The 13,954-nt window shown below is 37.8% G+C and overlaps 1 protein-coding gene across 4 annotated transcripts in view; it reads left to right on the forward strand.

Annotated features, from left to right (window-relative positions):
- Positions 1-983: 983 nt before the first annotated feature.
- The window catches only part of tfec (transcription factor EC), a 43,687-nt gene continuing 30,716 nt past the window's right edge, over positions 984-13,954 (forward strand). For all 4 annotated transcript variants that reach the window (XM_086269596.1, XM_086269593.1, XM_086269594.1 and 1 more), the window contains exons 1-2: positions 984-1,107; positions 10,747-10,976. In XM_086269596.1, the coding sequence (XP_086125722.1) occupies positions 10,770-10,976 (207 nt within the window). In that variant the 5' untranslated portion in view covers positions 984-1,107; positions 10,747-10,769. The remainder of the gene's footprint in view (positions 1,108-10,746; positions 10,977-13,954) is intronic.

The raw sequence follows: 13,954 nt of genomic DNA on the forward strand, positions 1-13,954 counted from the left end.
TTCTAAAAACACATAGTTGTGTATTTTCACATGTGCTGACATACTCACAGCTTTGGCCTTGTCTGCGAGCAGAGGTGCCTCCTCTCTGGCCCCTCAGACGAGGTTTGGTTTTTGGCTTGATTAACCACTTAGTTCAGTCTCTCAGACACAAGATTGCAGGGAAAAAGCAAGTAATGAAGTGCTTTTGAATTTGCATTCCTGAGAGCTTTCACAGACGCCTTGATTTCAGTCTGCCTTTGCTGTTTGTTCTTTGTCAAGAGATGTCTGCTATTTTAACGGTAACGCGTAACAAGTGTCCATCCAGCCTCCTCCATATTGCTCCCTCATCAACCTAACTGCCATGAATAAACACAATCAACATGCATCTGAAGGGGAATTTGAAGGCTTTTTCTCTTAAATCGTCCCTGATGGGTTGTTCATCATTGTTATCATGCAGATTACAGTGTGACCGTGAATGCAGTGTTGAAGCCCTTTCCATCTGGAACCAAATGCCACAATTTCATAAAGCTGACCGAAAACACTTGTGTGTTTTGTTCTTATATTTCAAGTAGTCCTGATCAGTTATGAACAAACTGTCTCAAGAATATGAAATTAACAGTATTCTGTCTACACTTGAAAGTCAAGCCTTTATTTTTAGTGTCGACCTTGACAACAATATCAAAGTGAGGCAGCATGCTGCATTATCAGCTGGAGTGTAATTTACCTGGTAAGTACTGTGGTTTTGTTGAGAATTTCCAGTAAAAAACCCCTCAAAGTCAGGTATAAAGTAAGTTCTGTTCACCACTTTACACTTTTCACATAAAACTTTAAGACGCTAAGATTAAAGTAACCATCATTATGTCACACAATGACTTGCAAGAATCTGTGATTTTTTTTTTCCTGTTAGAGTGGCAGAGGGGCAGTTGACGTAAAAGCTTCCCTTTGCACCCCGCTTGAAAAGAGGAAATAGAATTTGGTTTAAATCTGGGGCCCTTTCACTGGCTCGGGCTTCCATGTGTCACACGTCAACAAGCACTTTGACTTGGATAAACTGAAGCTGCACTTGGATATAGAAAAGCTACATAAAATATACCAACGAGACTTTCAACAAAGAGTCCAAACAAACAGGTAAATGAGAATGTTTTCTTTGACAGACACACTAGAATGCAATTAATATTGTGCAGGCTATAATTTTACTTCTATATGTATAATGCGTATCACCTGTTCTTGCTGTCATGTGTGATGAAGAGGAAGAATTGTCCTTCACTTCTCCACAAGTAACATCCTGTTTAACAGGAAGTTTGATACTTCCCGGTAGGCAGGTATGTTTTATTGGGTTCTTAAATAAATAGATTTTGTGCTCACGTGTGAGCATAGTGCTGAGAAATGTAAGCAATTTGGATAGACATTATTGAGATATAAACATGTTGCTCATATTTTAAGATTATTGAGTGGTGTCAGCATAATCATTTTACGATAACTCGAATGCTCAACTTTTTCTTACGCAAGGCTCACATTTCTCATATTTCTGAGACGGGACATCTCAGAGATGGTTATGTAACACAATGAGGATATTTTAGTTTGCTGCTATACACTAAAATAATTTGATTCTTCATTATATTCATTTTTATATTCATATTTTAAAAGTAAAGTTAATATTTGGACAAGATAACCATGCTGCATCAAGCCCCACTGCATCCTTTGTTTCCAGTTGCAACCTAACAACAAGTTATTATCGCGTGGGCATGTGGTCTGTTTGTGTATGTTTGTCTGGGTGCCGCTTTTAGAAATCAGAATGACACAGCGGGAAAAGTTCCTCATGGGGGACTTCCTCGTTTTCAGTCATCTGATATTATTTACAATATTTTAAGAAAAACTTCTCTAATCTTGCATCACGGGAATGTTGTTTTTGGAGTGCGTGTGCAGCGTGGGGGCTTGGGGAAGAGAAAAAAAAAGCGTGGAGAGACTGAGCGGTGTGGCAAAGAGTGGGGATGTGTGTAAAAGACTAATGGGACAGTGAGTCACAATGAAGATCAGTGGTAGAGCAGTAGGATGAACAGAAATGATCATAAAAGGTATAATTACGAGATTGCATCCAGTTATGTTTGGGGGCTTTTAGCTGTTATTAAAAGGTCAATGACAGAATTCAGTATGGCTTTTAATCAAAAATATGAGAAGGTGAAAGAAATTGTGTCAGTGGTGTGTGCAGGGGTGCAGTGTGCAGCACCACAGATGTGTGCAGCGCTGCAATTCCAGTCTATCTTCAAAGGGTGGAGTGCAAATATGGAGTAGCGTGCAGCTTTGTGGAAGTGGTACTTTGACATGACTGACTGCACTCATTGCCCTCCATATGTTTTGCAATTTTGAGAAATCATTCTTCTCTGAGTCATGACTTGTCAGTAATGACATTTGAAAACTGACACTCATTCTGCCTTTCAAATATTCTAGGATTTGTTTCTTCTGTTTGTGGGGGCAAAACTGTTTCAAGAAGGAAATAAAAGTTGGGGTTTTTTGTTCTTTCTTTTTAAAGCTTCTGAAGTGAGTAAGTGAGAGCACCACAGCACCACCTTGTGGATAATATGAAAATGACAATTTGGTCTGTTTCACCTCCTCAGAAGCACATATTTGTTTACACATGGTTGTTAAGACTTTGTGAAAAAATATAATCTCGGCTTTGAGAAACAACAAAAATAAAAATAAGAAACCTGGAAGACCAAGCCCAGTATCATGTGGCTTCAAGTAGTAGGTTCTAGGTGCCATTTCTGCAGGCGGTAGACAGATGTATGTAAGAAATGATGGGCTAATGGGGTAATGTGCTGGAAGAATGTAAACATTGTCTGCTCTGAGGACTGACTTCAAAGTGAGCCTGTGGCAACCTCCTCTCAGCTGTGGCCCTTGACCGATGAAAAGGGAAGGTGAATGCTCATCCACTCTCAACAGCTTCTTCCTGAATCCGCTCTTTGATGTCACTAAATGGATCTGATTGACACATACAGAACCTCTCTGTTTCCCATCTCTGGAGAGGGGTTGTTTTCGGCAATGCACGAGCATGCTTTAGCATGTGTTTCATCCCCTTTTCTGTTGTTGTTCCTTCATCAGAATTATCATTTTCATCTTTTAGCATTCAGTTTAGCAAGCGTTAGAGAAGAGAAAGTGCTTTAGTTTTAAAAATGTATACTTTTAACTGGAGATCTCATAATTAACGCACATCCTGGCAGTTATTTTGCAGACACATAACAACCACAGGGATGAGTTTGCACAAGTATCAACTTCATGATTCTGTGGTTAAGGGTTAGCCCCAGGTGAGTGTTGTTTTGGTTTATTTATGTGACAAAAATTCCCAGCAGTTTCATATTTGTTAGACAATAAAAGCCGATTCCCCTTTTTCTTTTTCACAAAACCTAATCTGTTTCATAACTATTATAAAATGTACCCACAGAACAACCGTCAAGTCTCTCCGTTGACCTTGCATTGACCCCTCTGGTTTTAAGTTTATTTTAGTTAAATTGATTTCGCTATCATCATTTTTGAGCTTCTATATGTCACGTTGTCAGCTAGTGGGACTAATACAGACAAGCATATCTGGGGCTTCTTAACATGTGGCAAACAGTTTTCAGTCACAATTTTGTTTAGGCCTCAAAGATCATATTATATGAGATTAGCTAAATGTAATGTTATTATCATCATCTGAGAGACATGCTGTGAGGTTTAATGAATTCTCGGAGCTTAATGTTTTATAGGTGGACCTCATCACCCAGTGCAGCTTATTAATTTTTTTTCTTTAATGGAATGAAAACAGAATCATAATAAAGTGACATTGGAATAAATATTGTTGCATGGATCTCAAAACCCTATTTAAGTGACTGCAATCTAACCCAAAATTTGATGACCAGTTAAAACGCACAGGTTTGTAATACCTCGGCTCTTCAGACAAACTGAAAGCCCTCTGTAATAATGACCTCCTACGAGCGGTGTGTGTTTGCTGGCACGATCGGTGATAGAGGCTTGATCTGCAGTGTGTCTGAGCTCTTCATCATTATCTTGGTTCAGTGATTCATGTCTTGGGCACAGAGAACAAAACTCTTGTGGAGGCCTTGTTCCTGACGCAGTGGGATGCTGGGAGTGACAATAAGAGAGAATTAGGGGTGGAAAAAGCAAGTAAATAGGTTCCTAAATACATGGCAGCCCAGTGACAAAGCCCACTGTGGATAAGACGGCGAGCGAGAGAGAGGCAGAAGGTGGGGAGAGAAGCCTTGATGAAAATAAGTAGCGAAGCTCAAAGGGAGGCAAGGCTTGAGCGGATTGGAGGTGATGATGAGTGAAGAGCTGCACAAAGTAGTACATCTATGGGATAGGTTTTAATGAGGCAGACGTCCGTGTGTGTGTGTATGTGTGTGTATGTTTTCTCATCTGTGACACAGACACTCAGAAAATCCTCAGCAATGATACTCCTAACTTCCTGCCTCAACATGGGTGGGTAAAGGTTTGTGTGTGCAACATGGACACAGAGACAGTTATGATTTAAAATAGATTATTTGATTATCGGGGTCATGATCAAAGTAGTCAATTAATAACGTAGACTGAATATAAAAGATGGACAAGGGTTTCAACTTTTAGAACAGTTCCTACCTGAGCATCTTCAAGTTGTATCATTTTTTATGGTACAAAGTTTGAACATATAATGAGTGCTGTCATATTTTAGCTTGGAAACAATCTGATATTAGCTTCAAATATCAGATTGTCTTCAGGAAAAACATCTTAAAACTATTAAAGATAAAAGCCAGAAGCTTTCACTGGTCTTTCTTACCATTAATCGGGATCTAACATTTGAGACCGAGCCATCAATGTAATGTCAGATTACTGGCTTGTTAAAATATGAAAAAAAAAAGTCCCCCATTCCTTCAAAGTCCCGTATTTGATCACACATTAATGAAAAACGTCAAATTGCAAAAGACAACTAGTGACGATATCTGAATGGGATGTAGTTGAATTACACAATGCTGAAAAATGTAGGATGTAGAATACTTTTTAACGGAAATTCTTAGTCACAAAAATGAAGAAAATGCTATTTGCATGTAATTCTCATGCTTAGATAGGATTGTGCAAATATCAGAAGCCGTACCAGAAAAACGAAAATATCAGAACATAGTCTATCCCAAATAGAAGAACATTATGGAATCTTTATTTTTTAAGACCTACTCTACCTACCTATAATCTTGAGACCAACTGCCCCGAGAAAGTCTGATAAATCAGAGTAAAATATACTGAGAGGACAAAAAAAATTATATATTTAACAAAATTATCTTCTCAGTTATAACTAGAATAGTTAACACAGTGTGTGGAAAAAGGCCTTAAAGTGGGCAGACTGACCCTTTCCCCCAAAATGTATGTGATATATGAAGGAAAAATTTCACAACAACCATTATGAAAGTTTTCTAACATAAAATTTTTTATGTAAATTGGAGATGGTTGAGCTTGGTTTGGTTGATAGATGGAATGACTGTAGAAAAAGGTCATGCATTAAATATGCATTCTTTATAATTTCCCCTGCGTAAAAAACAAGTCCACTTTCAGTATATCAAATTCTCTGTGGAAACTACCTCGCTCATAGACTAGAAGCTTTCTCCAATACAGTGTGATGTATGTTTTGTAAATTTAGGAAAAAAAAGATTGTAAAGGAGTGCTTAACTGGACACACTGCGAATGGTAAGACAGTGCCGTTAATGGGAAGGAGGATCTGTATGTAGGAAATGAAACACTGTTGAACCATGTGTGAAATAAATAAAGAAATGAAATGAAAGAATGTCGAGTGTACTTGGTTTCTCTCCTCACTCTGAGGGTGAGTCCACAAACTAATGATAGCATCACAATGGCTATGGCCATCTTTTATATACAGACTGTGTTTGATTACTAAAACTCTGATGCAGTTCAATTCAGTTCAAGTTAGTTTTTCAAACGGTGCAGTTCACATCAACAGTCAAGGTGCTTTATACTACAAATCCCTTCAATATTGGAGGGAAAACCCCAACAATTCAGCAATTCCCTATGAGCAAGGCCTTGGCTAAAGTGGTAAGGATAAAACTCCCTTTTGACAGGAAGCAACCACAGACACAGCCCAGGTTCAGGAAGTGGCAGCCATCTGTGGATGGACTGGAAGGGCATAGCAGGAGAGCACAAAAACATAACTAAATTTGTCAAGATCAAGATAAAAACTAGTCACTCATGATGACAGATAAAAAGGTCATCTATCATCTACAGAGAATGGCACCAGGCCTGTAACCTAATGAAAAGAGATGTAACCCCTGTAGTGCTGCTGCTTGTTGTTTTTCAGTGACCCCCGTGGCTTAGTTTAACTGTAGTCGGTGTCTTCAGAGCAGCAGGAGACCTTTAATACTGGTGTTAGTTCTCAGTTGCAACAAAAGCAAATCAAAAGGCTCAATTAGGGGTAACACTTGTTAAACAAGCAAGGGGTCATAAGATGGTGGTCTCATGAGATCAGGACATCACAGTCACACTGTTTAGAGTGTTGCATGGTCATTCAACGTGTAACTTTTAATGAGCCATGTTAACTAGGGTAACGTAATTAAAGAGACTGAGCGAACACAGGATGCTATGTGGTTGCGTTTTGTCTTAGAAATCTCAGATTAAGGTAAATGAATAAAAAGGAAAATGAATGAATAAGGTAAATTCATTCAAATAATCCATGTTGGTCTATAATAGTGCAAGAATGAGACGCAACCTGGATTCAAAGGAAGGAAGACAAAAAACACATTCAGGCTGTGCTTTTAAAATATACATTTTTAAAAGAAATCAATTAAATAATTATCGTCCCTTTCTCCAACTGATTCATTCTATTGTAATGTAAGGGGAATATTAGAGTAAATGATAAAATGGTTATTACAGGCACAAACTGTACCCCTGTTGATATGACATGCATCTAGCCACATATGACTGTAGTAACTGTATGGCAATTTAAAGGCAGCTGCAGTTTCTCACACACAGTGCTTTCACACATTTGGGAAAAAGTTGGGCTGTTGTGTAAAATATAAATAAAAACAAGATTGCAAATCTCATATACCCAGATTTTATTCACAATATAACATAGAAAAACTGTTTAAACTGAGAAAATGTATCACTTAAAGAAAAACATGTTGAATTTGATTGCAGAATCACATTTTTAAAAATTTGACACAGCTTTTTGGAGATTGTTTTTTCAAGAAATAGTAATATTTCACAGTATAAACATTTGATACATGTTCTGTTGCAAATTATGGATTTATGAGATTTGCAGATGTTGCATTTTTTGAATCTACATTTTACACAGCATTCCAATATTTTGGGATTTGGTTTTATAATGTCTTGAAACTGTGAAAACTGGCATTAAACATTCACTTAAGAAGACAGGCAGTGATACTGTGTTTCACTTCCAGCCATCCATTTGATCTAAATGTGCACTTTATGAATTAGTAATGGAGTAGGGATAACTGGGTGACAAAAGGTTTGTTGAGTGGCATTGCCATCCCCACAAAACACTTAGTTAATTGTTAATTAAGAAAGATGCCTTGCTCATGGCCTAACAGAGAGGCCCACAAACCACAGACAAAGACTCACACTAAACCCACACAAACAAACCACTTGTTCCAGATGACCATTTTTGCAGGAATGCAGCTAGGTGGACAAAACCCTTTCTCTACATTTACAAAAACCTGTTTTCTCATGGCAGGCCTACGTCATCTACACGGTTTTACACGGTGCATAGAAGTGCCTAGCAGATTCTGCGATGTTGGCTTCAGAATAAAAGGCAATTAAGCACTGTTTGCACTGTGCTTAGACAGCCATATGCCTAGCTAATTAACCTCCCACATAATAAGGAGGGAAGGAAGAAGACACTGCAAGATTATAATCGCGCACATCCTTCGAGTCTCTCACCCTTCCCCCTCTTTGTGTTCAATCAGTTCTGCTTGCTGTTCTGCTGTGATAAATGCTCTCTTATTTTGCATGTATTCTGTGTTACTACTCCTCTATGACAGCTAATTTGCACTCAGATATTGTAATTTTGATATGAAGTGCTTACTTACCTCCACATTTGCACCCTTGCTTGGCTCCCCCTCAGGATCATCGGCTATTGTCGACTTCTCCCCATCTAACCTACTTCTGGGCTCGTCTCCCCAGTCTGTTTCCGCGAGGACCAATCACCTTTATTTTAGAGTGGAACATTTTAATTCCTTTCATGTCACCAGTGATTCTCCATGTTAGACATCTTCTTGAATCTTTTGAAGGCAAAAAATAAAAATAACTCCAAGAAAGTGAGATTTCTTTTCCCAACCAGTTAAAACATAGTTTCAGACTTTTTAAGCACAGCACTCTGTAAAAGTCTTGAATAACCCCTCTTTTATCTATATTTTACTTTCTAGGAGTCAGACTTTCTTATAATAATTTTAAAGTGGTTTTGAGAAATAGTTCATTTCCAGTCCGACCATTTTTAGGGGAATGGTCAAGCCACTTAGCACTGTCCCGTGAATCATTCAAGCATAAAAAGGCCGCTCACTCAAGTGATGAGCCAGTGTTGTGTCAACACAAAACAGACAACTTAGCAAAGAACTGTATCACACTGTATCTTTATTCATTTTGTTACCAGCAGCCTGTCTCAAAAACACATAATTTCTTCCAATTTCTTTAGTTGAAATGCCAAGGATTACACAGTTGACAGGCATAAAACAGCATTTTTGCACCAACAAGGTAATTCACAAACAGCTATTAGCTGAGAACTTGGCATATCTCAGCATGGTGGGAAATGTGTCTTTAAAAAATCTGAGGAAATTGAACAAGTGGAGGACAAAAGATGAAGTGTCAGTCCCATAAAACAACTGACAGCTGATGAACTAAATCTGAAAGTCATGTCTTTAAGAAATTGGGGGGGAAAAAATCCAATAAAGACCTGACACAGGTCCCAAGAGATGCATCTGGCCTTCTGTTTGTCCAACTATTGTTAACTGAAGCTTCATTAGAAGTGGTCCCTGTGGAAAGGTGGCTGTGAAGAAGACATTCTTAAGGAGAAAATTCTTAGGTTTTCCAAATTAAACAAGAACTGCACTGGACACTTGTGGCAAGAGGGCTATCTGTAAAACACACTGGAGACTCTCTCATGGTTTGGGACTGCATTTCAGCCTGCAGCATTGGAGATCTTGTCAAAACTGATGGAATCACGAACTCATCAGCATTAGATTTTGATCCACAGTGCAATACAGTCTGGAAAGGATTTGATTGGCAAAAACTTCATTTTTCAGCATTTTTTTTTACTGCCAATCCAGTAAAAGCATACCTGGATAGAAATTGACTATCAGTCGTGGATTGGCCTCCCTAAAACCCAGACCTCAGCATTATTGAAGCTGTGTGTGGAACTTCTTAGCAGCGAAGAGACCAAAAGGTAAGAAGGTCTTTAAATGTCCTTCAAGAAGCCTGGAGAAGCATTCCTGAACACTCCGTAAAGAAATGAGAAGAAAGTTAAAGTGCCTAAGAGAGTTCAGGCTGTGTTGAAGAATAAATGTGGTCACAGCAAATATTGACGTGTAAAACTGTTTTTGTCTTGTATACTGTATTTGCATATACGTTTGCGTGTTTTGATAAACTGCTACATGTGTTTCCATCTTCCTAGCAAAATATAAAGAAATGAAGAGGTGCACAGTAATGTATTAAGTGATAAATAGAGTTAAGTTAGAAAAATCAAATGTGTTTGCCCCTGTCTGGCACTACTAATAGATCTTTAATGTCTTGGTTTCCAGCAAGTAAAATAATAAATATAATAATAAAAGAAAATACAATAGGCCTGCTATTTGCCTAATAGGCCCCTTGCCATTTCAATGGCTGATAATATTAACAATTAAATATAAAAGGCTGGTTGACATAAATGTTTTATTCCAATCAAACTTGCTTTTGATTTTATACATCAACTGATTCTGCTTAGGCCACAGCCTCAGAGATGCTTTCATCTGGGGCATGCTGCTTGTTGTTATTTCAGTCGTACAAGTAATCACGTTTGCTCGTCTATTCACTCGTTAATGGAAATACTAAACGTTTTATGGAATTAAACCTTTAGTAAATCAAATGTGGAGCCATTTAGTCATTTCACAAATAAACTCAAGTAAGTTACTATTGTTCCTGAACTCAATACATTTGAGGGAATCCTGTAAGTGGATGCAATCAAGTTCTCAAATCTGATGGGAGACAGCAAGGCTCCCAGACAGAAACAAACAAAAAAAGACACTAAGGAAGTAGTAGTATTAGCAGTTGTAGTAGTAAAGTTAGTGACCTTTTTGCATAACCACTTATGTGAATGAGGCAAGTGAATTGTGAAGGACAGCTGTTCTGCTAAATGCCTAAAGTCTCCTACAAGTTGTTTCCACGTGATAGATACATCCCACTGTGACTGATGTGTGCTAATGTAGTTGGAAATTATTCCTCTAATGTCTTTAGGGAAAACGCCCTACTTTCAAGATTAACAGCATGTTAGACTTTGGTAACTAATCAGCTGGAGTCTATAGCTGTCTAAAAAAACCCTGCTGATTTAGTAACGAATATAAACTCATGCAAACACAGGCCCCAAATCCAACAGTGCAGCCACTTTCTGCCCTCTTGCTTCCCTTTCTTTAACAAGATATTTGCTGAGAAATTCAAGTGTAAATCATGATTTAATAAGGATAATGTAACAATTTCATTACAAGAATTGGTTAATTTGCTGACTAATTGTTATTTCCTTTTTTTCCTTAGATCCAGTTTTGGGTTGTTCGAAAATGTTCCAGTCGCGCTCCAGTCCAGACAACCAGTGCATGATTAGTGGACAGGGTTTATATGATTCTGAGCCACATCCACATTGGCCTCAGTTCTGCCCCCCTCATCCCAGTGGCGCCATCCGTAATGCTCGCTCCCAGTGTCCCTATGGTGAAGTCTACACCAGGCCACCAGCTCCATTTTGGAGGCAGTCCAAAAACATGTGGAAGGTAGGTTATGAGTTATGAGGTTATGAGATCATCAAATACCACTGAAACATTATTAAATATGATAAATACAACTGACTGAAAGAAGAGATTTGTGGCGCTTTGCTGAACAGATATCAAGGACTGTCAATAAAATACAGAGAATTATTTGAAAAAAAGTTTAATTAATTTCAACTCAGTGCTGTGCCACTGAAACGACTTGCTAATGAGAGTGAATGTTATTGATTGTAATATGGCGGAGGTTTACCTTCATGACCAGAACCTACAATGTACACTAGCAACCAATGATAGGCATGATCGGTATCTGTTAGCAATCAGAATCCCGTTATATGGGGTTTAGGTACAGATATCAGAAGGAAATACAAAAATACAAATGAGTACAATCAATGAAAAAAAATCACAATTATATTCACAATAGAACATTAATCTCAAATGTTTAAACTTAGGAATGTCCCATAAAAATTTATTTTGAATTTGATGTCAAAAATCATCTCTAAAAAAAGTCGGGATGGAGTAAATACACAGTTAGAAAAGCCAAAAGAACATTTTGGAACTCATTAGGTTGATGCGAGCGTCTTAGTAGGTTCACTAATTTGTAAAAAACTGTGTCTACAATTTGTCGAATAATTTAAGATGAATTTTCTTAACTTAGAATTTAAAGACTTTGATGATCTCATCATATAACATACCTAATATTGTCAAAAGATTCTGAGAATCTGGAGAAATCTCTGTGTGCAGACAATTGGTAAATAAAATCAAAATAAGATGCTTCATGATCTTTGGGCCCTCAAGCAGCACTTCATTAAAAACAGGCATGATTCTATTACGGAAATCACTGCGTGAACTCAGTTCCCCGTGACATCCAGAAATAAAGGTTAAAGCTTTACCATGCAGAGAAGACGTATGACAGAGTTTTAGTGGCATTTCTGTGCCCACTGAAATGCATTAGCGGCATTCCTTATCTTCTCTGGGCCAAAGCTCATTTCAAATGGATGGAGGTAAATGGCTTAAATGCTTTGTGTTCAGACAAATCAGTTTTTGGAATTTGTTTTTGGAAATCATGGCTACCATGTCCTCTGGACTCAAGAGGCCCTGTCCCAACTTTTAAAGATGTGATGCTGCCATCAAATTCAAAATTAATTAAATTAATTAAATTTATCTATCTATCTATGGTATTTGCCATATCCTTGTTTGTTTTGGGTTTTTTTGGTGCATTCCTCTCCCTTTGTTTTTCTCTGTCACTTTACATTACATTACACTAATGGTGAGGAAATAAAACTGTGACCTGAGCATAAACAATTAACACCTGTAGCTAAAAAGACTAACAATGTGTGTTTTTTCTTATTCACACACTGTGCTAATAGCCCATATATCACCACAGGTATTTAATTACTGAACTGTCAGGTTAAAAAAAATGTTGTCACATGTATAATTACGAAGCTCTATGTAATGCATCAACTGACATAAATATAGAATGCAATCAGGTCGTAAACACAGAGGGGACTCTCCTGGTGAACCTCCTCTTGCCTGCCACATGTAAATACCAATGAAACGTTACTCTCTTTTCATCAAAGCTATTTAGAGGCCTTTGAAAAGGTCAACAAAACTGTGTCTCACAGTAAAGGTGACTGTGGAAGAAATGCTCATTTGTTGGATATTTTTTTTTACTGTTAATAATCTTTTCTTAGTATTTGCTAATAAGATCTAATATATATATATATATATATATATATATATATATATATATATATATATATATATATATATATATATATAATATATACTAGCCTATTTGTGGCTGTTGTTCACACATGGCAAGAACCATTTGAATGATCCAAGTTTTAGGGGTCACTTCCTTGATATTTTGTCTCTGGATATTGTTGCCAGATTGTCCAAGGAACTCCAAAAACCACACACACAATGTGCTGACAGCTCACTGAGCCATAACTGGCTTCTGCAATTACTGTATGCCACTGAAAGTATGCATAATTTGGGTATTCATATCATGTACTGTTGCATATGTGTGTATTTTCTTAGATTGCACAAAGATTGCATGCGTCGTCTAGGACCATTTATTTTCCTGCTTTGCTTTGATGCAAAAAGTAAGGCTGAATTTTGGATGTTTGGGATGTGTTAGGGGGGTATTGTGAAAAGAGTCAAATGACTCCCAGATCGGCTGGAGTCGTCTCTTGGCTTTGGGGAGGTAAGTTCTGCAAGGGATGCATGAATCAGACTTTTAGAGGAGGAGGAACGGAAAACATCAGATGGATGACTAGTAGACTTCAAAGCATTGTTGGAGCATGTTTTTCACTTCAGTGGGAGGCCTTTCATGTGCTAAAGTTTCTCTGATGTGTGATGTGTGTGTTTGTGTACATGCACAAATACTTGCGGGTGTTTGTGAGTTGATGTCTGCCTCAAGGTAAAAGCTAGCCCTTTCACTAGTGGCTAGGTAGAGTCAGGTAACTTCCTTCTCCTAATTAAAAGAACTACTTAGTTGAGTCTATCTATCTATCTATCTATCTATCTATCTATCTATATAAATGTATATTGTTAATTAGGCAAATACCAAACTGAATTAATGTTTTTTACTTACACACTGAATTTCTCTCTACACTAATTATATTGGCATTAAAACTCTATATAATTTCAGTCAAATAGCTAGCCCATATTGTCTACTGCAAGTGAATCTCACTATACAACCAACAACACAAACATTGTTTGTCTAATATTCACAGCAGGGCATTTGAGTCAGTGAGGAAACACAAAAAAACCTTCAGTGTGTTGCTGGGTGTGTAATGATTTAATGCAGCAGTCCCCAACCCCGGGGCCTTGGACCAGTATCGGTCCGTGAGTCGTTTGGTACCGGGCCGCGAGAGTTGAGGCTCGGGTGTGAAATGTATGGTTTTCAGGGTTTTCAGCGTTATTTTGTTATCGTTTTTATCGTTAACTCGGTTTTCCTTGGTCTTTTCACGTGTGTTATG

Source organism: Aulonocara sp. 'chitande type north' Nkhata Bay, linkage group LG17 (assembly GCF_057382095.1).
Source record: "Aulonocara sp. 'chitande type north' Nkhata Bay isolate Kocher_YH1m ecotype deep benthic linkage group LG17, A_spYH_male_GT1.1, whole genome shotgun sequence".
Taxonomy (NCBI): Eukaryota; Metazoa; Chordata; class Actinopteri; order Cichliformes; family Cichlidae; genus Aulonocara; species Aulonocara sp. 'chitande type north' Nkhata Bay.